The following is a 27,675-nucleotide window of genomic DNA, read 5'->3' on the forward strand; positions in this document are numbered from 1 at the left end:
GTAGTGCCGGAAAAAAGATATATTATAAAATTTTCTTTTTTGACAACGGCAATGAGTCTAGCTTACAACTTGCCGAACAAGATGTTGATTGCGTTGGTGCAGAAATTGACGCAATACATCCAGAGAAGGCATAGCATTCAAAGCCAGCAAAAAAGTGAAGCAAGAAAGGTATGTCAGCCAAAAACGTCTGAATTACAGCTCCCAAGAGTTACGTATGCAGCGAAAGGTTCATCGAGTGTAAGAAGACGTACAAAAGAGCGAATCACATCACATATACGGCGTGCCGCACAAGAAAATAAAAATCCCTGCACGCATACGTGCATCAATTTATAATAAGTATCTTCGCATGAGCCTACTCAGTTTATCAAATCCCTACTATCAGGGAAACTACACCAAGTTAAATCGGAGATGTATAATCATTATCAAAAGCGAACACAAATTGCAATATAACTTGTGAATGAAGCCTTAAGAAACAAATGGCTGCAATCGTTCGTGCAGCTCTCCTATAGTAAACACATAACTTCAAAGTATCATTTGATTACACGAATAGCCAGGTGCTATGCACCTGGCTATGCACCTGACTACAGCTGCAAACGTGCTTATAGCATTGCAATAATTTCCTATGACAACAGAGGACATCTTTCGCATAAAGAAGAGGCGTACGAAGTACTCTTATTAGAACGAGCATTTCCATTATTAGAGAAACCACGGACCACACCGGCGCTGCAGCGTTTGATGTGCTGTATGAAGAAAAGAAGCAATTTTATAGATTCCATGGCATACAAGGTCGGTGTTCTCCGTTTTCAGCTTTCGGGGATACAATGGGTTTCGCGAAATTTGGAGTGGCGGCCTAGATGTATGTCGGCGTCTGGGGGGCAACAGCATTCTTCGCACGATGTTGTCGCACAACGTACATCATGGCATAGACCGTATACCAGACATCGATGGGTATAGTGAGACAACCACACTTTACGAAGGCCATTGCAGCCGCAAAGTTGAACGCCGTCATCGCAAAGCGCCAGGAGTGTACTCATCCGTACGCGCTGACACTCCCAGTGGTATACGTGAAATCTACCGTGACACACAGAAATCGGGAAATCAACCCAGTATATCACGTAATTTAAACGAAGGTAGTTGCTTCTTTTACGTACCGTTTGTAATTGCGTTGGCATTTACACAGCTGGCTGACTCGCTGAAGGCGACCAGATTGCCCGCGTCAAGGTGTCCGGCCATTGTGACCAGTGACCACTTGTGCTAGTGGTATCAGTCGCCCATTCCGCGGTGCCCTTTCCCGTAATTCTATGCAGCCAACTAAATGTTCTGACGCACACCACTGTCTCAATTTCGTCGTAATCAATTCTAGTCACCTTGTGAACAGTCGTTCAAAATTAGTGGAACCTAGCGACGCCATCTTTGTTTACAGTAGCAGGAAAAGCAGGGGTTTAATTCCCGATGCTTTCTGTTGCCTGGCTCGGTCGCCACGTTTTGAACGTATTCAGGCATCGGTATTGGGATTGCTCACCGCGAACTGCGAGCTACCTTTGCAGCGTGAAGTGCGAAGCCATCGCAGTGCACAGCGGCATTGAGGAGGACAAACATACTGATCGGAGGTAATTCTTCCGAGTAACGACTGGAACCGCTGTTGTGTCGGGTCGCGGACGCGTAATCGTGCAGATAACTTAATGTAGCGCGCGCTTTATCTATAAAGCGAAAAATAATCATTAGGCAAGACATATCTCACTGAAAACAAATGTATCGTTGCTTTAAAGCACAATTAATACTTTTCTATTAGGATTCGCGCCCTCAAATAAAAAAGTTCCTTAATTAATCAGGTCTAATTATCCATAGTCTAAATATAAATAAACACTCCCAGTGCGCTACATCACTGCTGACAGAATGCCATTGATGGTGCCCTCGCATGGTAGAAGTATTAGAAGTAAACGACTTTATTGGGGTCCTGAGAATCCAGGCGGAGGCCTGCTAGGTTACCCAACCTAGGTATTACCCAGCCGTTGGCTACTCCCATGTCGGAACAGAGGGGCCATGCCTGTCTGCTCGTTCACGGGCTCTCTGGAAATCCAGCATGGTCAATATTCTATATTTAAGAGGTCGGCTAACGTTAGCTGGGACACTCTGTACATACATAGGCATGTAGTCATTAATTGATCGTTAGCTACTTTGAAAGTTTATTTATTGGAAGGACTTATTCAGCACATTGAAAAGCAACACGATATTCTCTCCGCCACAGAAAATATACCTTTTCGAGTAACGTCCTCAGAGTAACATTTACGTGTGCTTACGACAATAATCAATGAAGCCTTGGCCGATTGCGAACGTCAGCATAATTTAACTTTTGTATCTCACAGGGCAGCCATTCTTAACACGAGAGCAATGGGCATAAAACATTTCATTAGATACAGCGCATGTCATGGCTTATAAACATCGCAATCACCAACTCTCATCTTTCACTGCTGCCATAAGCTGTCGCAAACTTTCTCAGACGTGACTGCCTCACCTAAAAACTGTTTTGTTCTTCTTTAACCATCACTTATATGTTCTTTGCCAGTAATTATCCTGATTTTATGAGCATGTGTAAATTGCTACTGCATCGGAAGGTTCAGTAAACACTAGCAACGAAACTTATCGGCCTCGGCAAGAATTTTTGGTTGCCAATCGTCGAAGTTTGTTCTCGTGCAGCCTCTGATCTATCCTTCTCACGATGTCGTGCGGGGCCGCCTAAGTTCCGACACAACGCTCCGATATGAGTCTGCCAAATGTGACCAATCCCAAGCTCAGTGCAAATCGCTATAAAACTTTAAGGGGAGTCTCGACGTCTTCCTCTCTATTGACCCAGCGTACTCGCGGAAACATTTTGTGGTCCAGAAGGTGCATGCATGCATCTTGTTCCATCCCAATCAGAGCGTCGTTTCGTTAGCCCGTCTTATGCTGCACTTCTAACGGTGACAAACCTTTCTGAAAGGTGGCGCTAAGGTGGCGCAATTGCCGTTAATTCATGAAAACGTGGATACACATGCAGCAGGAGTATGCCTGCCTCATACAACCTTTCTATACAATTACGCCATCCACGTACATATGCCTTGGACATGTCACGCGACATGCAATATCTTGCATTTGTCGCCCGTTATTATTCACGTTGACAAGTGCTGACCAAAGTGGTTCCGATGTAGCATGCACAAACAGGAGAGCATACTGGTAAAATAGTTTCAAAGCATCGGAATTCATCGGAGCGTTTCGCGCTTTATGGCGCACGTGGAAATCAGAACGGCGTAAACTTATCAATTTGATACTGGCTTTCTTTTTGCACTCATTTTCTTCTACTTACATTTTAGTCAAAATTCCATTTAGAGCATCTCATTCTTATTGTGTTTGAAGTTGATGTTGTTGCGAGAACATTTTCTATTACAGCGATAAACCTTTGTGTGCAGAAAAAAATCCACTTCGTTAAACCTTCTTTTTGTTTTTACTTTTAGAATCTAACTTATGAGTGTTTTTTTTTCACTCTGTTCTCTCCAACGCTGACAATTCTGATAATTTTCAGTCATTGTGGCTTTGGTATGATTTTGCTGTTTAGGGACATGGTTGCCCACAATGCACCAAACGTGCCGGAGGAGTACAGTATGTGCTGTAATGCAGTGATTTGGGCTCGTTGGTATGACAACGTGAGGCTTATAGATCCTGAATAGACAAGGACGAAAGGAAGACGTGACACACAGGACGTTAACTTGCAACAATCTTTATTTCGAGCAAAGGACCCACACATATATACAACTTAAAATTAAATTATGGGGTTTTACGTGCCAAAACCGCTTTCTGATTATGAGACACGCTGTAATGGAGAACTCCGGAAATTTCGACTACCTGGGGTTCTTTAACGTGCACCTAAATCTACGTACACGGGTGTTTTCGCCCCCATCGAAATGCGGCCGCCGTGGCCGGCATTCGATCCCGCGACCTTGTGCTCAGCAGCCTAACACCATAGCCACTGAGCAACCACGGCGGGTTATAACTTTTTTCGCATTCATCATAATGTATGCATGCGCTGTTTGCAAAAAATACCTTACACACCATTACGCAGGTAAGCTAACTCTTTGCGGGAAAGGGCTATAGATGCTTTTGAAACACAGGTATCCCCTAGCCTATAAATCATTTCTGCTTCGATAATTTAACAAGGTAATCTTTCTCGGGCTCTTCCACCGATGGAGCAGTTCCTGTATGCTGGAGCACACGTCGAGTGGTCATGTTGCAAGTTAACGCCTGTGTGTGTCACGTCTTCCTTTCGTCCTTGTCTTCTCACGTGCTATAAGCCTCACCAGTATACATTATATCATTCAGCCAATCAAAACTGTGCGAGTACAAAATACTCGCGTTATAATAAAAGGCGTGATAAGTATAATAAAATGTGCTCTTAAACATTACGCACAGAATGTTTTAATTATAGTCACTGCAAAACGATCCACGGATATATGTTAAGGTCGTTGTGCATGAGAATCACAGGACAGGGTACCATTGAATGGAAGTGTCAAAATATGATGCAGCAGGTTTTACCCATACAGCGACAATGTCCTCACACGTTCTTTTATGGCGATAGCAAATATATGGACACTCCAGGCGCATTTCTTTCGTCGGCGTCGCCGTGAGGTTCTGCATAAAGTCCAAGGGCGATAAAACCGTCGCCGCTCGCCGTATGGTGTACGTGCGAGTGAAAGCTTGGGAGGGTGAGCCGGCGAACGCGCTTTAATATCTCGCGTGCGCGACCAAAGAAAGTGGCCCGGATGCGTGCATTCACCTGTCGCGCGCGAGGCGGGGGGACAGGCGAGTTAGGAGGGGTGTTCTTCTCCGGCAGCTGCTAGGGTTCCTCGATGTCCTCCTCGCCCGCCGGTTTCTATAGAGTGGAGGCAATCGCGGCGTCTACTACGGCGTGGACCACGCGTATCGCGGACGCCGTGGTAGACACCCATGGCGGACGCCGCAGGGCCGCGTTGCCGGCGCTCGTGCGTCTTGAAAGCCATTTGCGACGCGGCCAAAGTGCGCGCCCGCGCTGGCCTCATCTTCAAAGCAATCTGCGATACTTGCAGAGTGCGCGTAGTGTCAGTAGCTTCGCGTGCGCTGTGCTCTCGACGTTTTGTTCGCGTTGAAACGAGAGACGCATGAAAGTCAATTCGCTTGCTGTTGCCGCGATTCTTCACTTCAGAATTTCGACAGCGAATTTCCGCGCCCACCGAGTGAGGTGTGTTCATGTCTAACTGTCCGTGCGTAAAACCGTGCTGGTTAATTTAGTCAGTACACAATGGCGGGCTAGTTGGTTTGAATTCATGATCGAATGAGTAAGCGCGGCTGAACAAGAACGTAGAAAGAAGCAGACACACAAAGACAGCGCTGTCTCTGTGTGTCTGTTTCTTTGTACATCCTCGTTCAGTCACGCTTACACATTCTATCATTGTTAATTTAGTTAGTAAGCGAATGTTTTTTTTTCTTTTTGGCCTGCGCAAAGTGAGACAATCAGCAATAAGTCGTATGGAGAAAAATTGGCAGTGGCTTAGCTCGGCTGTGCCACGATACACGTAACGAAAGCTAAGGCATAGCATTGTTAGCCTTGGTTAAACTTGATCGCAAGTTCAGGTTAGTCTGGTTGTCTAGATATGTTGCGGCGTTTAGCCAGTCGTTCGGTGCGCGGTTCGTCTGGTTCCGATGTCGATTCCAGGCCTCCTCCTGCTTATCTGAATTGTCGCCGTCCGTACTGCCGCCTCAACTGTGGTGGCGGCACACGCGAGCTCTCCTTTTCAATCCTCTGACATGTTATCAGGCATGAGACGCAGCTGGCGAAGCGAGCGGAGGCGAACGTAACGACGAGGAAGACGGTGTCACGAGGAACGCGGTTTGACGTCATGTGCCTCCTCGGAGCATGGTGACGGCGAAATCGTAAGATCGCGGCCAGTAACGCTTTCGCTTTAAAAAGCTTACATTTATCTCATAGTAAAGGCACCGCAAAATGAACGGCAACACAAGACCGAGAAGTGCACAGAACAGGCGCTCTGTCTTGTGTTGCTCTTCTCATTGCGTTGCTTTTACTATGACCATCAACCAACTCGCCCAGTTTTACACTCTGCTGCTTTCTACAGTCGACGATCTACTGCGTAGAGTCGCAAAGCGCACAAAGCACTCATACTAACACCCTTGCTTTGCCCTTTCTTTTTTTCAGCTCTCTCTCTCTATTCCTGAAGAACTTGAAGAATACAGAAAGGAGGCTTACCTTTCAGAAACCTAAAAACCGCTTTGTGTTTTCGCGAACTTGCAAGGATTTTGGTACAGGAAAATTGACACGTTTTACATTGTTTTCTTCTTTTGTTCATGTCTGTATTCCTGGACAGGAACTATGCACGTTTTTGCACTAACAAGAAAAAAATATTGACTGAGCAATAAAGGCTTCGTTCGAATTTGTACTATCATACAGTGATTGAACGGCTCTGCAGTAATAACGACGCCTTTTCTTACACAACGGCACCGAATGGCAAGGTGAGAGGCACAGTGGCCTCGCAGTATTGTTCGCTGAATATGCTTCCATTGAGATTCTCCAGTTTGTTGTTTTCACTCAGTTACTCATTGTGGCTCCCCTTTGTGCGCAAAGTGTGTGCGTTCGCTGTCTTATACGCCAGCCCACGACAACTTCAAGTCGCCAGCGAATGGGACAACAACTTCTGCCGAAGCGAGAGTGTGGAGCTCTTCGCGAAAATATCGGTGCGCTGCGGCTGAACTTGACACAGTAAGCCAATCGTGTCATTGTTGCTTCTACATTCTTATGCCTCGCTAGCGAATATTGCTGCGCGTGGAGGAGAAATTGGCCCTGGTACAACTTACACGAAAATATACGTCCACACCGAGTTCAAGTCACCATAATCTTGTCATGGATTAAGGGAGGTGGGGAGGGGGCGAACGGAGACGAATGGGCGGAAGAAACGAAGGTAAAATTTTTGCTCGGTGAAAACGGTTCTCTAGCCATACCAGGTTCAAAAGGGTTTATTTACGCGTCGCGCATATTCTGAAAAGCTTTAAGTTTGCATAGCATGTACCGTCGAGACATCGCAGTTTTATACGTCCAAAACTCTCACATTTTTGGTGTAACAGCATCATTAATCAACATGAAGTATTCGTGTATCGATTGCACTATATTTTCAAGAATGGTGGTGGTGTTTGTATGGGTTAACGCACTCTTCACAGATCGGTTTCCGGTTGAGCTGGCCACGTATAAAAGTCCAAGCGGAGTTTGTTTTTGCCTCAGCACAGCAGTATTGCGTCCAGTGGTACTGAGAAGTTGACGGCGTTTTTTTTTTTTTTTTTGCTACCATCGTAGGCGCAGAAAGCATTCGTACATGAAGATTGAACGAAAACATCTACACATAGAATACAACTTGCACCGCTCAGTTCTTTGTGGGCGGTTGCCCATCTAGGGTAGCAGGATGGTAAACTTTGAGCAGGGAAAGCTCAAGGAGGCGTGTTTGATTTAAGCCCATAAGGCTGTACAACAATTTTTATAACCTTCTACATATACCAGTTGTAGGAAAAGACCTGCAGGAAAATTCTGTTTGGGGTCGTGGCATTCTTGAGTGTTTCGCGGATTTCTCTAATGCGATGCAAGCACGCATGCAGATCAACACCAAAACAAATATCGCATAGGCAACAGCTCTACTGCTCCGTAATAATCACTTATCAGTGCGAGTGTAGACAGGTGAATACTTCCCGCAGCGTTCCCTAGTTCTAAAACAATATTTGTACAACTTAAGCTGTAAACTTTTAGTACATTTCAAGCAGTTTGTGACGCTATTTTTGTCAAGCCCATAAGCAACACCTATTTTTCCAGGTTGGGTTATACAAACTCTGCTAAAAAAATTTCTCACTAATTCACTAACCGCCAATTTCGGACATGCAGAATCACAAAGGTGCAGTGATAAAGTGTTTGACACTTGTGACACCTCTGACAACGTTTGAATTTGTCACAGGTGCGCTTATTTTGTTCGCGGCATCGGTGAGCGCGCACACCGTAGAAACTGACGCGACATTGCGGCGCGACTGGTTGCTCGAGGCCCGTAACGGTTCTGCGGGAACCTTTGGGTGTATCTGCGGGCTTCTTTCACGCTCGGAAAAAAACACTTTTATGTAGCATGCATTGAGCAACGGAAAGCTGTATCGGGAGTTTTTATGTCGCTCCACAATTTCGTCACTGACTCTTTTATTCTAATCATATATTTAAGAAGTTGATTTATTAATTAGGACTAATTATATAATTACGAGGAATGCAAAAGACAACATGAGTATCTCCAAGCAACGGCCAACAAAATTACCTTTATTTCGTCCAGCTGTATGGCATTCGCATATTGTATAGCTCTTGGTGCATGATAGTCGGGACACCCTCTATATGTGCATCAACAAGGTCGCCATGGTTCATCAGCTAAGTGCAACGTGGACTGTGGCATAAGTCGTATTTTGATTTTTTTTTCTCCAAAGTGCACTCAGACGTCAACAATTACGCCAGCTGTTCACCACAAGTCCTACGCAAATGCAGTTCACGATTGAGCTTACTTGAGAGCCATTATACAGAAATAATATGTTAGTCGAGATTGATAAACTGCACCTTGAGAATACCAGAAATGCCAGTGTTACAGTGAGTTGTCTATCGTTGAGCAGATAAAAATGCCAACACAAAAGCAAATCTTCGATTTACCGAGGAAGTTCTTTGTTACTTTATGGAATCTCGAGTGTGCATCTTTGAATAGATTTATTTATCATAGGCGGGGATCAATATCGAATTTTAAGAAAACAGAAGTCTCAACAGAGACTATGTTCGCGCGAACATTTAATACATAGAAAGCCGCGAATTCATACAAACACTCTGGGACTCAATTTCTGGCAAGTGTTGAAAAAGTCTAACTTAGTCGTAATATTATTCCCTAACAAACAACTTCCTTATGTGGTAAATGCTTATCGAGTCTTGGAAAATGTTAGTTCACAGCACAATATAGTTGAGTCTTCCGTTTTATTCGGTTATACAGGGGTTGCTTTGGATATATTGAATTAAAGTATGCCTCGGCTATTCCATTACTTTATGATATGCCGCGAAAAGATAAAGAATAAATGATATTGCTAAATTGAATAAATGAATGAAAAAAAATGAGACTAATCAAGGTAACAACACCGATGCGGCGAGTTCACTGGAGGCTTGTCCAAGTCGTTAAGAGAGGAATATATACACTTCGTTGTCCTTACACGTTCGTGCAAGAGTCCTCTACGTACCAAATAAATGCTAGTTTTAAGACATCTCCAAGCAATTGCCGGCTGCAGCACTGATGATAAACTTGTCACAGTTACTTCATATCTAATGGAACAGTACTATTCTTCATAAACGCTTATGTAACTGTGTGTCCACCTAAAGGTCTTCTACGCCTGTTCTTTCGCGTCTTTAAGTCTTGAACATAGCGAGCGACGCGGACTCCTTAAATATAGCGAAATGTCCCTGCTAATATAGCAAACCAAGGGAACGCATAAAAACGCACAGCGCTAGTAAAACTACGAGAAACTATCAATTTAACGAAGTCAGCGTTCTCTCCGCATCACTGCTTCCCTTTAAAGGGAACGGAAAGACGACACTGTGTCCTTCTCGAATAAGAAGGCAGGCAGAAGCAAGTTTCGAATGTCCCGTCCAGAAATTCTACACCGCATTTGAAAGTGTCCACAAAACAGAACGTAGTATGTACATAGTGGACACTTCTTCAGGAGCAAATAGGACTTCAAGTAAGTTCTTTGAGCGCGTTATTAGGCAAGAAAACTAAGAGGGCTCTATCGGAAATCTCTGAGCGAAACTAAAGAAGGTAGAAAAGAAATGGCTGCAAAACGATTCAATGCAGCTGCAATATAAAACAGAAGAAAAATGGAAGGAATGGAGAGTGCGAGAGAAATGCAACTAGACAGCGAAAATACAGTAGCGGAATGAAGGAAACAGCAAGAAAAAAATAACAAGGACAAATCAGGGAAGCGCCCTACGAAGGGAACAAACCGACACGTCAGAAGTACGTGGAAGACCGAAGCTTCAAAAGCCAGGTAAGAAAATGTGTAGAACACAGAGCAAAGCAATCGAAGCAGGTAATAAGAAAAAAAAGAACGATAATTTCTGAAAAGAAAATGTCAGCTTTGATGTGCTCGTGAAAAAAACCAGAAGCGCTGAGTTTGTTTCATTACCCATTTCGCACCTGATGTTCTGTCCAGTAGCCGTATTAAGACTGCCGCGATCTCGTTAAACAGAGAACTCATGGAGGCAGGCATTTAAAATGGGCTGCAATTTTTTAAAGCGTTGGCTCCTTAATTATTTTTTTTCCTTCAAGTCATTGCGCTCTGGACCATTTGATTCTCATTGCTACATTTATTATTCCGCAGCTCTATGCAATCCCAGCTCTCTCAGTAACACCATTACCTTCCGTGCGTTTGGCTGCATTACAAATATTTCGAACAAAGTACAGTAGCGTGCAGAGAAATGGCTAAGTGTTGTGTAATACGGAAGAACTACGTGCCCCAAATTACGTTTCTTGCATTGTTGATGCGCAGCTTGGGAAACGAAATCATGCTCAATTTTATGGACAGGACTTATCCTGGTTTGCATAACACGGGTCCCACTTTCGGTGCGGCGGGGTTTCGCGACTGTTGCCATACTATACCTCGAGGTACCAGCGTCCAAACTTTATATTCAAACTCCTTTTTAAGCGCTGTGAGAAATAAATAATTAGGATCTTAAGGGCCGAAAGCAAGGTACGATTATCATGCACGCCATAGCAGGGAACGCCGGAGCAATTTTTACCACATGGGATTCTTTAACGTGCATCCAATGCATGGCACACGGGCGTTCTTTCTGTGGGAAACAGTCTGTACAACTTTAGTTTTCAATGCGGAAAAACCATATGGGAAGAAATTCGAATAGTGCAGTACCTTGCCTGTGTGTTGCAGTAAGGGAAGGCAGTACTTCTGTGGTGGCCATTATAGTGAAGGCCACATAGCAACCATCGTCATTAAATAAATAATAATTCATAAAGCAATAAATCAAACAATCATCTCTTATCATGGCTAACGATAACTGTAAAGCCTGAGTGTTGGCGCACGCATACGTGGAAACCAGCCCCTCCCTCTTCCCCGCAAAAACGAAAGAGTAGAAAAGGAAATAAACTAAATATACAGGAGGGAATTAGTCACCAAAAAAGACAGGAAGAAATAATATAGATGATAAGTGATCGCATGCCGTTATAAGAGAAAACAAACAGGATAAATGAATAGGTCAACTATGAAAAGAAGAGTGTACATACAACGACAAAGAAACGCAAGGTAAGTGGGGAAAGAAATTAGGAGAAAGGCAGTCGAACAATACGCAAAACATTGAAAAACAATGCATAAAATCTTTGAAGAACAATGGCAATGAGTTAGGAAAAGATATTGAAACGATGAAAAAAAGTCGTATAACGACTCAGCATCCTCTGCAGTAAGATTATGAATAAATATACTAATAGTATGAAATAACAATAATTAGTAATATAATCATCATCAGTAGCAGGCGCCACCTATGTATCTCCCACCACAGGAAGAATGTGTCTTACAGCTATCACCAATGAAGATCCCGGTCTTGGACGAGGTGATGCCACCCTTATGCCTTCAGATTTCCCAATGTTAGCCGCCTAATTCTCTGCCGTCCTGAAATGCCCACTCCTGATCTCTTAGCACCCATTTTGTGGCTCTCATAGACCGCCGGTTGTTCATGCGATTAGCATTCTTTGCATTTTAGGGTTTCTTGAGTCTGTCTGTCTGTCTGTCTGTCTGTCTGTCTGTCTGTCTGTCTGTCTGTCTGTCTGTCTGTCCGTCCGCCCGTCCGTCCGTCCGTCCGTCCGTCCGTCCGTCCGTCCGTCCGTCCGTCCGTCCGTCCGTCCGTCCGTCCATCCGTCCGTCTGTCTGTCTGTCTGTCTGTCTGTCTGTCTGTCTGTCTGTCTGTCTGTCTGTCTGTCTGTCTGTCTGTCTGTCTGTCTGTCCGTCCGTCCGTCCGTCCGTCCGTCCGTCCGTCCGTCCGTCCGTCCGTCCGTCCGTCCGTCTGTCTGTCTGTCTGTCTGTCTGTCTGTCTGTCTGTCTGTCTGTCTGTCTGTCTGTCTGTCTGTCTGTCTGTCTGTCTGTCTTTTCAAGCTGACCCAGTCGTCCAGGTTGTCTACCAGCTTCGACCATTAGGTATGTGGGCGAGATCGTGATGTTGTGGTCATTTCGGCTTGCTGGTGAGACTGTCGCAATGTCATCGTCATCATGCCTTCTACACTAAACAAGTGGCCCAAGTTCTTTGCTAGCTTTGGCCACTAGGTGTGGTCTCTTGGTCTTGATGCCATCGTGGTTGTTGCTCGGTCGTCATTCCAGCTTTGTCATAGGGCTGTCATCATGCCGTAGTCATCACTCATTCGTCATTTTACAGCCGTCATGCTTTCGTTGTCACACGGTCACGTGATGCCGTCATGGTCGTCTCCATCGCCGGTCCTCCAGCTTCGTCCTCCCGCTGTCATCACGCCGTTATAGTGGCGCCGTCTTCGTCATGCATAACGACAGTGTGATTGTCGTTATGCAGTCGTCATCCTCCCATTGTCTTCATACCGTGCTCAATCTATCGTCATCAATGTGTCGTTGTCATAAAATTATTGTCACAGCGTCGTCGTGATGTCCTCGCGGTCGTACTATCTTCGTCATTCTAACTTCTCATCGGATTCTCGTCGTGCCTTCACCTTCACACAGTCGTCTCAACCATTGTTGTCATGCAGCCTTCATCCGGCTGTTTTACCGTCATCACCACCTCAGCAGCGTCATCTCGTTATCGTCTTTCTGTCGTCATCATATCGCCTTCATAGTTCTATCCACGTTAATTCTTTTCTCATTGTCACTTATGTATCATGTCATACAATCCTGAAAATGCCGCCATTTTTGTCGTTCTCATACAGTTGCTGTTATGCATGTATTGTAATGCCGTCGTCCTCATGCCATCGGGGTCTTACTATCGTCAGCACTGCAGCTTCGTCAACCAACGCTCGTCAAACCGTCACCGTCATGCCATCCCATCAGACAAATTTCGTTATACAGCCGTCGTCATGCCATTGTCGACATGTGCTCGTCTTTATCCTGTTGTCCTCACACCATGGTCGTAGTACTGTCGTCATGCATTCCTTGTCATACTCTCGTCCGTATGCCGTCTCCGTCGTCCCATTACCGCCATTTCGACTTCTACGCCAGATTCATATCGTGCCATCGATACGCCATTGTCGTCACAGTCACCATAATGCCATTATTGTCATGCCGGTGTTGTCACGCTGTCGTTTTACCATCGATATCACTTCAGTAACGTCATCCCATTGTCTCCATGCTATCGTCGTCATACCGCTTTAGTCAAACCATCGACGCCAATGATTCTTCTTCATTCTGTCGTAATCATGCTATCGCCATCATACTGTCGACGTGAAATCGCAATTATATCGCTGTTGTCATGCCATCACTGCCATTGCGTTGTCGTGAGACAGCCGCTTTCATGCATTTGTTGTCATACCATCGTCGTCACTCAATCGTCGCCCTCTGATTGTCCTCATGTCGTCATCCTCACGCTGTCATTATGATATCGCCGTAATTTTAAGAATTTCCTCTCCGCGCAGTCATGTCATCGTCAGAAAATAACCTTAGTTTTAGAACTCAGCTCATATCCGCCCGTTCCTGCGGCAAACCTTGGCGTCTGCGTCCCTCGTAACCGAGCTAACTAGCTCAGCAAAGGATGGAAGACACAACGCGGAACGCAGCTAGTGATGAAAAGAAATCGTGAAGATGAAAGCCGGAGGAGGAGGGTGCAGCGGAACCCTGAGGCAGAAATCGGAGAAGGAGGAAGGTATGACCAAAGTGTGAGAAGAAATGCATAGTGCCGCGCAAGACGGGCTCTGCGGCGACGATGGCTACGAGATGGCGCCAGAGTAGCGTGCGTTGTCTGTTCACTGATGACACCAACGATACCACATACGAAAACAGCCTGCAGCATAAATGGAGATCTCTCTACGGCGGCTGCTGTGGATCCAGCCCACGCGTCACCCCCACGCTGCTTCTTGCGATCTACCGATTAGCGAGGCAGTCGCGCTACACTCCGCTCCGTCTGCAACTTGCCACACGAGACAGATTGTCCGCACTAGCCAATGCATCACGAATTGAAATCACGTATAAAGGTGAGCTCTAATTTTGCATTAGGGAGTATTGTAATTGTCCGTGAATTGCTTCAATCGACGTCATTCGCTTTTCATTCGGTTGTCGTCACTGGGTCGGCATCATATAGTTGTCCTCGTGCCGCCATGCTCATAGGCGACCTCCGCAAAGTGGGGGGATACCGGAGTATGTGCCACCTAGCCGGAGCAAAAGAGCCTCAGGAGGACTACTATAGATCCTAGAGAAGCCTGATTCAGGAATACGGCCTGTCGCTACATTGCTCGAATGCTATTCACCTTACCGTCTACAGTAATCGGGAGAGGGCTTCGGCCGGTATTTTTTTTTTCTTATAAGTGCCAGCCGATTAAGCAGGCCTTCAGAGAACGACCTAGCAGTGATATTGAGGTTTCCATTAATAGCTTGCACTGTGGATGAAGTAGTGACTACGGAAATAGCAAAGTGGGGAGATATCGGAGTATGTGCCATATAGCCGAAGCAACGATAGTCTCACATTTACGACTGAAGATACTAAGTAAATGTTACTTCCCAAATATATTGTGTGCTATATTGCTCGAATGCTAATCTGCTTACCATCGAAAGTCATATAGAGATGATTTCTGGCAAATTTTTTCCCTACACATACACATAGCCTTGCGAACTCCATTTCTTTGTCTTAATTTTAAATACCATAATGGCGGCCCCCCTTCGCTCCCTAGTTGACACGTCTGTCTTGCTGTTTTTTGCGCATTAGACCTATAATGTTTCCTTCTATCATTGAGAAAATAACGAGCTGTATTTAAAGCGTTGTGATCTGTGTCCGATTTTCCTGACCACAGATGCCGGGCGCAGCGGTCTTGGCGAATGGCTCATACTTTAAAATAAAGTAATTGAATTGCGTGCACCATGGTGGAATGAAACCTTGGTCTCCACGCACAGGACCTCTGGGCTCTAACCACTAGGCCCCAGCCGCAGATATGCGTATATCGTGCCGACGTCGACTAGGTTTTTGAGAAAGTGGCCGCGTGTGTCACACTGCGTCACACAGGTACGCGAGTGCGCAAGCACGCGTGCGATTTATTTTTTACGTCCAAAACGAAGCAATCAAATGGTAAAATATATAGCGTATAATCAACCACTTTATCCCCAGCTTTCTTTTTTCCAGAGAAAGATTTTAGTTATTTTTCCCGACTTTGTTTAACAAGAAGGCGGAGAAGTGCTTAAAAAAATGGTACAATTTTAATGAGATCGGGCACAGTAGAGATCATCTAGTTTTTCACGCTAGCTCTACGCAAGGTCATGAAATATACGCAACGCGAGATCTTAAAATAAACATGCATAATTAACCCGCGAAACTACCATTGCGCTCTGTCCATATGTATACGGGCAGGCTCGACTAAATTGCGCGAGCTGCACGAAATCTCGCAAAGAATAACGGCGCCTGCCGTTTTGTTCTTTTTTCTCTGCAGATGAAGCCACCCAGAAACCAGCTGCGTAAACCTAACTTTACGTAAGAAGCTTTATGCCCACGCCACGCCAAATTACCCCATTGGCTGTTGCTTATAACCGGGCACGACGCCGAAGGGGAGCCCATACGCCCCATTTGCTTGGCGGCAAAAGCGTTTCCCCGGTATCCGAGAACAGTGCTTATTAACAGCAGCATTGTTCCGGGAAACTAGGCCCCACATCGTGCCCAGTAAATACCACGAAAATACCATAACCCGCCGCCGGTCTGCTCCCATTTGCGTTTCCACCCAGAAATAGGCACCCTTCTTGCAGAGCTTGGTGTTCCTGTTACTAGAACCAGGTGTGATCGAGTGTAAACGTTTCACGTTTCTTTTTTTTTTCGGATGGCTAGCAATGCTTCGGGAATGTTATTGCATGCAGCAGCGTTCGGTTTTACGGCAAACATTGCAAGTAGGGTGATGCGAATAGTGGTTTTTGAGTATGAATGGAGTACGAAAGGAATAGGGCTGGTAGCGAATCGAATCGAATATCGAATAGTAATCAAATTATGAGCAACCATTAGCAGAGTTAATATAAAAAGGTGTTTATATCCTAGTACTCTTGATGTTAGGAAGTTTCTGCCATTACCTACGTTATGTACCGTCGTTTATTAAAAGCACAAGTGGATCGAGCATTAGGAGGAAATAAGTAGTCCCTTCGCATTTGCGGGATTCTACAGAGAACGTGAACTATCACTGTATTGCCTGTAAAGCATGGATACTTAAGCGACGTAGTCGGTTCGGCTACGCAAGTTCTCGTGCATAATGTCTAGGCTTTACAAGCGAGAGTAAAAATTTACCTCAATTCTGCTTTGAATTTCATGTTTATTTTGGCACAGCAGACGTTTCAAATATTTGAAAAGTATACGGAAAATACTCGCATTTACGAATATTCACATCAAATCAAATAGAACCCTGTTGATTCGTTGCCCGAAAAATTCCAATATTCGCAAACTCCTACTTGGAACGTATAAGTATAGAAGCAGATAAGCACGAAATAATTAACGACGCAAAGCCGCTACAGAATAAAGGCAAGGGCTACGTAGAAGTAATGACGTTTTGTGGTGGTAACAGCATGATAAAACGCTGAGGATCGACGCAGCAGCTATAGGCGTTCACTTTCGCAGTAAGTTTGGTTTTAGCAAGCCAGAAAACTTGAAAAAAATTGTTCGCGTGCGTTTAAAAACTTTTTGATGAAATATTTATTTTGCGGCTACATAGATAATTTCGACGACGGGCTGCTGAATGTATGAGCTACTATCAATAACCAAATAGGGTCAAGCTCGCGTTACGCACAGTATAGGAGGAGGTGGAAAGAGAAAAGTAGAAGGCAGGGAGGTTAACCAGAATAACGTCCGGTTGGCTACCATACAGCGGGGGAATGGGAAAAGGGAAAACAAAGATCACAGGGAGAGAGAGGAGGGAAGGAAAGAAGGAAATCGCGGCAAGTTCGCTGACGCGTGTGGTTTAACAGAAATGCCATTAACATACGCACAGTATAAGATACAGACTAATGGCTGTGCTAAATAGGCATGAAAAAGAATGATCGTAAGTAGGCCGTAACATTGAAACTTATCTTCTTTGAAGTGGTGCCAGTGCTCATTTTGGTAGAGCATTCAGTTTAGGAAACCCAAGAACAATTGTTGACAAAGTCTGTTTATTTTGCCCATAACTATGTTCGTAATGGCTAATTATCTAAAGGACACGTAAATTATGTGGGAACTGCCACATCGGTTCATAGCACCGAGGCCAGTGCTAGAGAAGAGGGTGACGACAAACGCATGAGCGGTGGCGTGAGCCTTGGCTTGAGGCTGCTGGCCCGGACTCACGCCAGCCGGCAAGGACTGCGGGGTCGCGCACACATCTACAGCCCTCTGCACTGGTGCTCGATAGTGGAGCTCCGGCGGCGTTCCATGACTGACCATGGTCAACAAGCATGCTGTGGCGCCCGTTCCACAGCAGTTAGCAACTTCTGCCCCGGCCTGCGAGATGATCTCCGTGTTGCAACTGGCATCTCTGGCAGCCGGCGAGACTTGCTTATCTTCCTTCTCTTCGGTCAAGCCGTCTACTTGTCTCAGGCGGGATGCGGGGTCCCAGCATGCTGCCTCGGTTCGTCGCGCCGCCGTTTGTAGAAGAGAACCACCGGAACAGAGCACGTCGCCAAGGCGCAGGCACCGACATCAGCACGTGGTGTCTCTTGGCGGGAAGTTACGAAGATTCCCACACAATACAATGACGTCGAGTTTCTGGGAGCTCAGGAGCTACTTGTCAGTGGCAGCGGTGGCTGAGACGTCACTGGTTTTCGGCACTGAAAAACTCAATGCTCTTCCACTCTCTGAAGAAGGATTACCAGCGAAGCTGTGTAGGAGGAGGAAAAGAGATAAGTAGAAGGCAGGGAGGTTAACCAGAATAACGTCCGGTTGGCTACCCTACACCGCGGGAATGGGAAAGGGCGAAAACAACGATAGCAGGGAGAGAGAGGAGGGAAGGAAATTGCGGTGAGTTCGCTGACGTGGGCGGTCTTACAGAAATTACATTAATAGTCACAGATGGTCGCACAAGCCCGTCGTCCTTAAGAAGCACAAAAGCGCCTTCACCGCTTTATGGGCCAACGAGCGACGGGGGCGGTGCTCCAGCAGCACCTGCACAGAAAGCGGCCGATTGTCCAGATTTTGCAAAGCTTTGGCAAGTTCTTGTCTCTCTGGGGTGTATCATGTGTATCATAATCAGCCTGTTTATGCGCCCACTGCAGAGCAAAGGCCTCTTCCATACTTCTCCAACTACACCGCTCATGTGTTAGTTGTGGCCATGTTGTCCCTGCAAACTTCCTAATCTCATGCGCACACCTAACTTTCTGCCGCCCCCTGCTACGCTTCCGTTCTCTTGGAATCCAGTCCGTAACCCTTAACGACCATCGGTTAACTTTTTCCTCATTACATGTCCTGTCCATGCCCGTTTCTTTTTCTTGATTTCAACTAAGATGTAATTAACTCGTCTTTGTTCCCTCACCCAATCTGCTCTTTTCTTATCCCTTAACGTTACACCCATCATTCTTCTTTCCATAGCTCGTTGCGTCGTCCTCAATTTGAGTAGAACCCTTTTCGTAAGCCTCCAGGTTTATGCCCCGTAGATGAGTACTGGTAAGACACAGCTGTTATACACTTTTCTCTTGGGGGATGATGGCAACCTGCTGTTCATGATCTGAGAATGCCTACCAAACGCACCCCAGCCCATTCATTTCTTCTGACTATATAAGTTTCATGATCCGGATCCGCGGTCACTATCTGCCCTAAGTAGATGTATTCCCTTACCACTTCCAGTGCCTCGCTACCAATCGTAAACTGCTGTTCTCTTCGGACACTGTTAAACATTAATTTAGTTTTCTGCAGATTAAATTTTAGACCCACCCTCTTGTTTTGCCTCTACAGATCAGTGAGCATGCATTGCAATTCGTCCCCTGAGTTACTCAGCAAGGCAATATCATCCGGGAATCGCAAGTTGCTAAGGTATGCTCCATTAACTCTTATCCTCAATTCTTCCCAATCCACGTCTCTGAATACCTCCTGTAAACACGCTGTGAACAGCATTGGAGAGATCGTATGTCCTTGGCTGACGCCTTTCTTTATTCGGATTTTGTTGCGTTCTTTATGGAGGACTACGGTGGCCGTGTAGCCGCTATAGATATCTTTCAGTATTTTTACATATGGCTCGTCTACACCCTGATTCCGTAATGCCTCCATGACTGCTGAGGTTTCGAGTGAAGCAAACGCTTTCTCGCAATCAATCAGAGCTACATATTAGGGTTGGTTATATTCCGCACATTTCTCTATCACCTGATTGATAGTGGGAATATGGTCAATTGTTGAGTTACCTTTACAGAATCCTGCCTAGTCCTTTGGTTGACAGAATTTTAAAGTGTTCCTGATCCTATTTGCGATTACCTTAGTAAATACTTAGTAGGCAACGGACAGTAAGCTGATCGGTCTATAATAGTTCAAGACTTTGGCGTACCTTTTCTATGGATTACGATTATGTTAGCGTTCTTCCAAGATTCCGGTACGCTCGAGGTCATGAGGCATTGCGTATACAAGGTGGCCAGTTTTTCTAGAACAATCTGCCCACCATCCTTCAACAAATGTGCTGTTACCTGATCCTCCCCAGCTCCTAAGGCTTTCTTCAATTCTTCCGGCATTACTTGTGAGATTTCAAATTCCTCTATATTATTCTCTTTTCCATTATCGTCGTGGGTGCCACTGGTACTGTCTAAATCTCTATAGAACTCCTCAGCCACTTGAACTATCTCATCCATATTAGCAATGATATAGCCGGCTTTGTCTCTTAACGTTTACATCTGATTCTTGCCTATTCTTTTTAATTTCTTCTTCACTGCTTTTAGGCTTTCTAGCCTATGCCGTATTACCCCACTGGCTTGTCTCCAGCCTGCTTCTTGCCTACCATGACATTGAAGTTGCCCATTAGTATAGTGTATTCTATTTTGACTTTACCCATCGCCGATTCCACGTCTTCATAGAAGCTTTCGACTTCCTGGTCATGATGACTAGATATAGGGGCGTTGACCAGTACGAACTTCCATTTGTACCTCTTATAAAGTTTCACAACAAGACTTGCCAACCTCTCGTTAATGCTATAGAATTCCTGTATGTTGCCAGCTATATCCTTATTAATCAGGAATCCGACTCCTAGCTCTCGTCTCTCCGCTAAGCCCCGGTAGCACAGGACGTGCCAGCTTTCTAGCACGTATATGCTTCTTTTGTCCTCCTAACTTCACTGAGACCTATTATATCCCATTTACTGCCCTCTAATTTTTCCAATGGCACTGCTAGACTCGGCTCACTGGATAACGCTCTAGCGTTAAAGGTTGTCAGGTTCAGATGCCAATGGCGGCGTGTTCGGACACAGGTATTTTAGCACTCTCTGCTGCGTCACAGGTCTGACCGCCGCCATGGTTAGTTGATTCGCAAGTGCTGGGGACTGAGGGCGGGGGTTTGATTGTTGTATTCATATAGGAGGTTGTGGCCAAGAACTTCACCAGGGTGGGCCAATCCAACTCTGGTGAGGGAGTGCTTTACCGGTTCAGGTCACCTGGGTCAGGCCGCACTCCAGGCATGTTTATGCAATTTCCTCAACACGCGGATTTTTTTTTATCCGGTGGAAAATTTCTCGGAACCGGGATTCGAACCGCGGTCATCTTGCTCGCGAGTCGGATACTGTACCTCTACGCCACCGCTGCCGCCTTGTACATAGACAAGCTTCATAACTCGCGCGCACCCGTGCATTAGTAAGCTATATTTGAGCAAAGCGTTGGTTCGGGCCAGTTGACATTCATACTTACTGTTTTTCGGTGGAATATACAAAAGCCACGAAGGGACACGAACGGGACAGGTGCGAACTTCCAAATAACGTCTACAGCAAGCTTTCAAATATATTTACAGAAAAACAGAGCAAATGAAGCAGAAAGGGCGACAGAGAACATAACTAACAATTTGAGCGTACCGTCTAACAAGTGTACGTTACTAAGCAATTGTCACCAACTGCCCTCTCAAACATTTATTTCTTTGGCGTTAAGAAAAGAGACGGTGAGCTGACGCACTGATAAACATCACTCATAACTGCAGCCTCCACGATCTCGTGCGTTCACCGATCTTTGTCCCTAAAGACGACTGTAGTTTGGTCAAGATATGGCGTGCACTTACAGTCTCGGCAGTGAAACACCAGCTGTCCCTGTACTCCCTTTGTCACGTTCCCTTCCTGCCCCCTCATCCGCCGTGGTTGCTCAGTGGCTATGGTGTTGGGCTACTGAGCACGAGGTCGCGGGTTCAAATTCCGGCCACGGTGGCCTCATTTCGATGGGGGCGAAATGCGAAAACACCCGTGTACTTAGATTTAGGTGCACGTTAAAGAACCCCGGGTGGTCGAAATTTCCGGAGCCCTCCACTACGGCGTGCCTCATAATCTGAAAGTGGTTTTGGCACGTAAAATCCTATAATTTAATTTTTATTGCGAAAGCAATACTGCTCGCACTTTCGGCCCATCGGTGGTCATGGCGCCTCCTTACGCAGCTGCGCGTCACGTGACCATGTGACGTCACGCCAGACCAGGAGACGGGGCCCCAGCTCGCGGCGTCGATGGTGGAGGCGAAGCCTTGCCCACCGCTGCTGCGGCGCTACCGAGAGAGGGCGCTGGCTGGTGTGACGTCATGCTAGGAGGGTAAATGGGGCTACAGCTTGGCTCCTCGCAGTGGTCGGTGCGCTGCCTTGCGCTATGTCGGATGATGTATAGCCATAAGTTTAACAAAGGGCAACCATGTCCACACCAACAGCCGAACCAAGGCGCAGCCGTGGTTCGGCTGTTGGTGTGGACAGCATGGAAGATTGCGAAAGCAATCTTCCATGCTTAACCAAGCTCAGCCTTCAGCCAATTTTTTTTCCTGCTCCCTTAACAGCTCATTTAGGTGTCGTTTCGTCTGCCCTACGTATGTATTTCCGCACGACAGTGGTACCGATAGACAACACCTTCGACACGTGTGACTAATTCTCCCTTGGGCCTTACTTTGCACTTATTGTTTTGGCATTTTACCGGCGATGTCATACTGCACAACTTGGTCAATTCGTCCGGGGCTTGCATGATGACTTTCACGCCTGCATTTTGCCCAATCTTCTTGAGTCGATGTGACGTCGTGAGCAGGTATGGAATGAGGGCCACCTTCTTTCGATGACTTTTCGTTTATATGCACCTGATCCGTCATGCGTACTTTCTTCGTCTTGCACAGAAAAGCCTGCGGTGTCAAGGTGTCAAGTGTTTTGGATAACCTGCTGAAATGTGGCGCTCTTTTTGCCTTTCGAAGCTTTCGTTTACATGATGCACGCACGACTTTTTAAGTGCAGAATGCAGGTACATCTGAGCGATACCCATTTTTATCACCTTTGTGGAGCCGACAGAAACGGCAGTGGGGTGTTCTTGCCCCGCGGCTCGTATGTCCAGCAGAAATGGCTTGCGGAAAAAACCTGCTTTAGGTCAAGAAACCTGAGCACGTGGTTTTCAGGCACCTTGTGCGTGGATTACAGAGGCTGGAGGCACTCATAATATGTGCGGAAGACTTGAATCAACACAAGGAAATCATCCACAAACTGCGTGTTGTCTCTACGAACGGACGATGTTGAACGTCAAATTCCGGGGCTTACATTGCTACGTCATACAAGAAGGAAGTTACACCAGAAGGAAGAAGATCAAAGACCTATGTAATCCACACTACTTTTGCGCTTGCCCGCCATGGTTGCTTAGTGGCTATGGTGTTGGACTGTTAAGCACTAAGGCACACGATTGAATCCCGGCCACGGCGGCCGCATTTCAATGGGGGTGAAATGCGAGACGCCCGTGTGCTTAGACTTAGGTGCACGTTAAAGAACCCCAGGTGGTCCAAGTTTACGGATTCCCCCTCTACTGCATGCCTCATAATCAGATAGTGGTTTTAGCTGGTAAAACCCCCTAATTTAAACTTAATTACTCTCAAACAACGACAAATTTATATCTTATGGCTAGAATTCAACATTGCTTTTTTTGGTATGTTCAAGTGCTCACGTTAAATCCAAACTTTTTTTGTGCGATTGCAGCCCTCTGCTCTGACAGACTACCCAACGAACATGTTATTGTCCTGATAACGGTATGAGGGGAACGAAATACACGATATCCGCAAGTCGAGGAGCAGCCTTTCCTACACAGCTGTATATTGCATTAACCAATATAACAGCGTTCCCGCTAGTAGCATTGCTAAAGCTCAGACGTGCGTTTTGAAAGCTTGGATGGTGCCGGGAATGCTCGGCGGCAGAAATGATGTCACCATCGCACATGTTGACACTTCGTTTACGATTCTAGCCCCAAGGCCACAATCTTGGTTAGGTCAACAAGTGCGAGCAGCTAAGTGCCGTTGGAAGTTTTGTGTAACGTGTATTATATGTGGAAAAAGCACCCAAGCGAAAATAAGATAGTAGCCTTCATTGCGGTGAATGCTAGCTGTAAAGGAGTTGTACGCTGAAGGAATCGCTTGTCTGCAAATTTTATTTTTAATGTGAAGCCGGTAGTTTGCCATGAGAGTATCGCTCTACTGATGACCGATATTTTTGACAAATTGTGACGTATTGACATTCGGCAAAAAACCAGATTCGTTGACTAGAACCACAAGGAGAAAAGGTGATTGTACTTACTGACTTTTGCTGATAGGTGGTAGTCTATGTTAAAATAGAAAAAGGACCAGACAAAATCGAGCCAAGATGATCCATAACTTGGCTATGGAAAAACTACACTGTGTAACAAATGCATACACGGAGCTGGCGTACAAATAATAAGTATGTCAATGAAACACGTGTGAAGGGTTTAACGTGCCTAAAAATTTATTAAACGTATTTTGTACTCAGATTTTTGTGAAATGTTCTGTAAAATTTAGTAGTAGACACTCGCCGCTGGCAGTATTCGACACATGACAGGATACTTGAGCTCCACTAGTAACCGTTTATGGCGCCATGGATGCTTCAAACTTTGGCACGAACAAGTTGTTCATCCGCTTTGTGAGGCTTCTTAGAGAAGATATTTGTCGGTGATCTGCAAAGATATAGAGGGAGAAAAGGCGAAAAGTTGACTGTTAATATGCATCCAAGATTAGCGTCTTCGTTCCCCGAATTTAGAAAAGTGTTTTGAGACCGTGCAGCCACGGTACATGAAAGTTTAAAGAAAGTACTAATAATCTGGCAAAACAGTTCTACCACTACCTTCTTTCGCCGTTGATGCTGAAGGCGGCAATGTGTGCGGCTCTAAATTTGGCTCGTTCGATTTCCTTTCATCAAAGGTTGAGTGTTGCAGAAAGATCATTCCGCACTCGCTTTCTATTCACAATGAACGCTCTATAGCTGAGATTAAATAGGTGCGGTGACTGAACAGTTCTCAATGCAGTGGCTACAATATGTGGCGACCTGGCTTGCGTTCCTAAGAAAAAGGCTCACTCTGGAGAAAAATCAAAGCCGCACACGAGAGCACCCGTGCGCACCGTCCCTGAGTGGATGTTGAGCGGTAGCACCAACGATGCACTCACGTCCACCGGTCGTCCCGATGATGGGCCACTCGTCGATGTGGTGTGCCGTCGCTTGCGTGACGAACGTGCTTTGAAGAAGAACTCGGCGAAGGCGATGAGGCAGGCGAGGCCCAGTCCGGCGAGGAGGACGACGAACACGCCGCCCACTTTGGGCAGACCCAGCTCGCTCGCGGCGTCGGGCCTCGACGCGGCCGCGTCGTCAGGACACTGCCTCACTGGATCCCTGACCTTCCACCAGCGGTCCTTGAGGATCTGTAGAGTGCCGCTCTCTTGGAGCCGCAGTATTGCAGACGACAGCACGCTGCGGTATGGGGACCCTGCGGTGGGCAAATATTAAAAGTGAAAATAATTCGTCCAGGAAGAATGAACAGTGTAAATAGCGGTACCCATTTTGTGCGTACACACGTCCGAACGATTCACTATGCGCGCCATTTCCAATGTCACATGTATGTGAACATTTATATTGGGTCACCGTGCCCGTCATTAGCTGTATAATAGATTTTAGTAGCAATAATAACTACCATAAAATATATGTGTAATCATAAGCTAAGCATATTTTGTTTCATCTGCTAATGTCTGCTTCCTTGCTTAGCTTTGGCTTACGCATTCGGGGATGTAATGGTTTAAAATACATTACACTCTAGTATAACGGATGATTTTGCATATTTGATTTTGCATACACCATCTCATACGCTTTTTCTGTGTTGCTAGACATTGTCTTTAAAGCAAACGGCATACTATATTTGGTTAATGAAAGCAAAAACGGGACAATTATTCCATCGGTCTTTACTTCAGAGGCCGAAAATTCTAAGGACAAAAACAACTATCATGAATTAGCATGACATGTTCCCGAAGTACATAGCATGTGTGCAAAACATGTTGCGATTTTACCTTTGCAGAGTACCGAACAGTTGCTCACTAATACAAAGTTTTAAAACGAAGAGAATCGCCCACGTTTGTTTTCCTTTCTTTTTGTAGTATGTACAGCAGCAGCATTTATGCTTGCTTGCTTAAGAGGTAACCTGCTTATCATCTCCGGCATTTTCCTGTACGCGGCCACTTTCTGCCATTACTGTGCTAGCTGCATGATGTACGCTTTTGCCGACGACAGTGTATGAACACGTCGTTAACCTGTCGAGTCAGAAGTACAGCTAACTCAATCCTACCCGACGTCATTTACATGCACCTCGCTTAGTGTGTTGACCGTGTCCAGCCAGGTGTGGCAGGTGTGTTGACGGAACTCGCCTCGACGTTTGCTCCGCCTAACCCACTAGCGTATACGTTATCGTGACGACTGCTTCTCGGCCCGAGAAGGAGATTCGATCGGACCCTCTCGAGTTCTTGTTTACGTAGCTTCAAGAAATCACACATTTCGGGAAATGTAAATATTGTAGAGCTTGCTTCGGCGAACAATATAAGCGCCAAGTCGTATTTCACGTACTTTAAAATTAGATATTGTTGGACTTGAGTTTAGCTTCTTCAAAATATATTCTATACTTCTTAATACCAGATAACCAATGCAAGCATGCTTTGTTTCTACGAAACGCCGTAAAAAGGTTCATGTGCTTGTTGCTTGCACGCATTTTGTCGGCCGCACTTCCGAAAAAAAAAAGATAAATATAGTTAATCGAAATCAAACAATGCTTTTGGGCCTGTCCAAGCAAATTTCTTCGCACGAACTATGCTAACTGAAATAACTTAATTATCTCATAACAGACCAGCGTCACCTTGTTGAATTTTTTTGAAGGAAGACATGTCCCTAGCGTATACACCGAGGTTACAGTCAAATCTGAGATCTGAAGAGCGATACTTTAACCAATAGCCTATTAAGTCTTCAAATTTATGGTTCCACAACTCGGTGTGCCGTTAAAGGGATAGTGATTTACTAAAAGCGTATATAAAACACAAGCTCATTTTTATAAACCACTCCGCCGGTGCATGAACAGATACACTTGCACTAAAATGCAACAATTACTTATTTCAAACTGTCGATGTGTGAGTTCTGTTAGTAAAAAATAACAATGTTTTGCACGGTTAGGTGACAAGGCAAGTAGTAACTATGCGACTTTACCCTTTCCGACTATATTTATGCTACGCTCGAATGAACACAGAAAACACCTCTGTTTGTACACGCTGGCCAACTAAGAAGAGTTAAGGAGTAGAGTTGCTTCCCCCACTTGCTTCAGAGTAACAGCGCTTCGAAAGAAGTTGTCTCCGAGCGACGGCGCCGCAGCAGGCTCCATTTATTTTCGCATGGTTGACAGCCCAGCCCTCTTCTGAAGCGCTCTACTATCCCATTACCGCCTTTTCCTCCGTCCTGTGGCTTCCACGGCATCGCTTTTTTCTAAATGTTGTACCTTTGCACCTTCCGCACCATGAGATAACAAAAAAGGAAAGCCTTTATTAACTCTAAAGTGCGGTGGGCGTCACATGCTTTCGGTTTGGTTACACTTTTTTTTTCTTAAATTCTATTAGCCCTTCTACATCACTGATAATATCGCGACACCACATGAATGCGACAGTGAAGTTGTTGAAGTTGTGCTAGACAGTATAGCGATGCAGTATTCGGCTGTAGTGCCTGTGGCAACAATGAGGAAGGGTACAAGTACCGGAGTACGTCATTATGTCACGAACCTCGAGTCCACGTATTCTCCTCGCTCCTTGCATGCAGGGAGCATCGACAATCCCAGCCTTTATGGCAGCAGGTATAGCAGGCGAGGGTTTATTGGCGAGTTGCCATCACCTCAGTCGTCATGTGCGTCATGTGCATCAAAGCGTCGTATGCCAAAGTGTACAACGAAGTTTCAGTGATGGCGTGTT

The 27,675-nt window shown here is 45.6% G+C and overlaps 1 protein-coding gene across 1 annotated transcript in view; it reads right to left on the minus strand.

Annotated features, from left to right (window-relative positions):
• Positions 1 to 24,137: 24,137 nt before the first annotated feature.
• Positions 24,138 to 27,675, minus strand: part of LOC126523556 (glutamate receptor ionotropic, kainate 3-like) — a 134,444-nt gene continuing 130,906 nt past the window's right edge. Inside the window, exons 14-15 of the mRNA XM_050172153.3 lie at positions 24,856 to 25,172; positions 24,138 to 24,368 (exon numbers count right to left, since the gene is read on the minus strand). Of these exons, the coding sequence (XP_050028110.2) occupies positions 24,345 to 24,368; positions 24,856 to 25,172 (341 nt within the window). The 3' untranslated portion in view covers positions 24,138 to 24,344. The remainder of the gene's footprint in view (positions 24,369 to 24,855; positions 25,173 to 27,675) is intronic.

The sequence above is a fragment of the Dermacentor andersoni genome, chromosome 6, assembly GCF_023375885.2.
Source record: "Dermacentor andersoni chromosome 6, qqDerAnde1_hic_scaffold, whole genome shotgun sequence".
NCBI lineage: Eukaryota > Metazoa > Arthropoda > Arachnida > Ixodida > Ixodidae > Dermacentor > Dermacentor andersoni.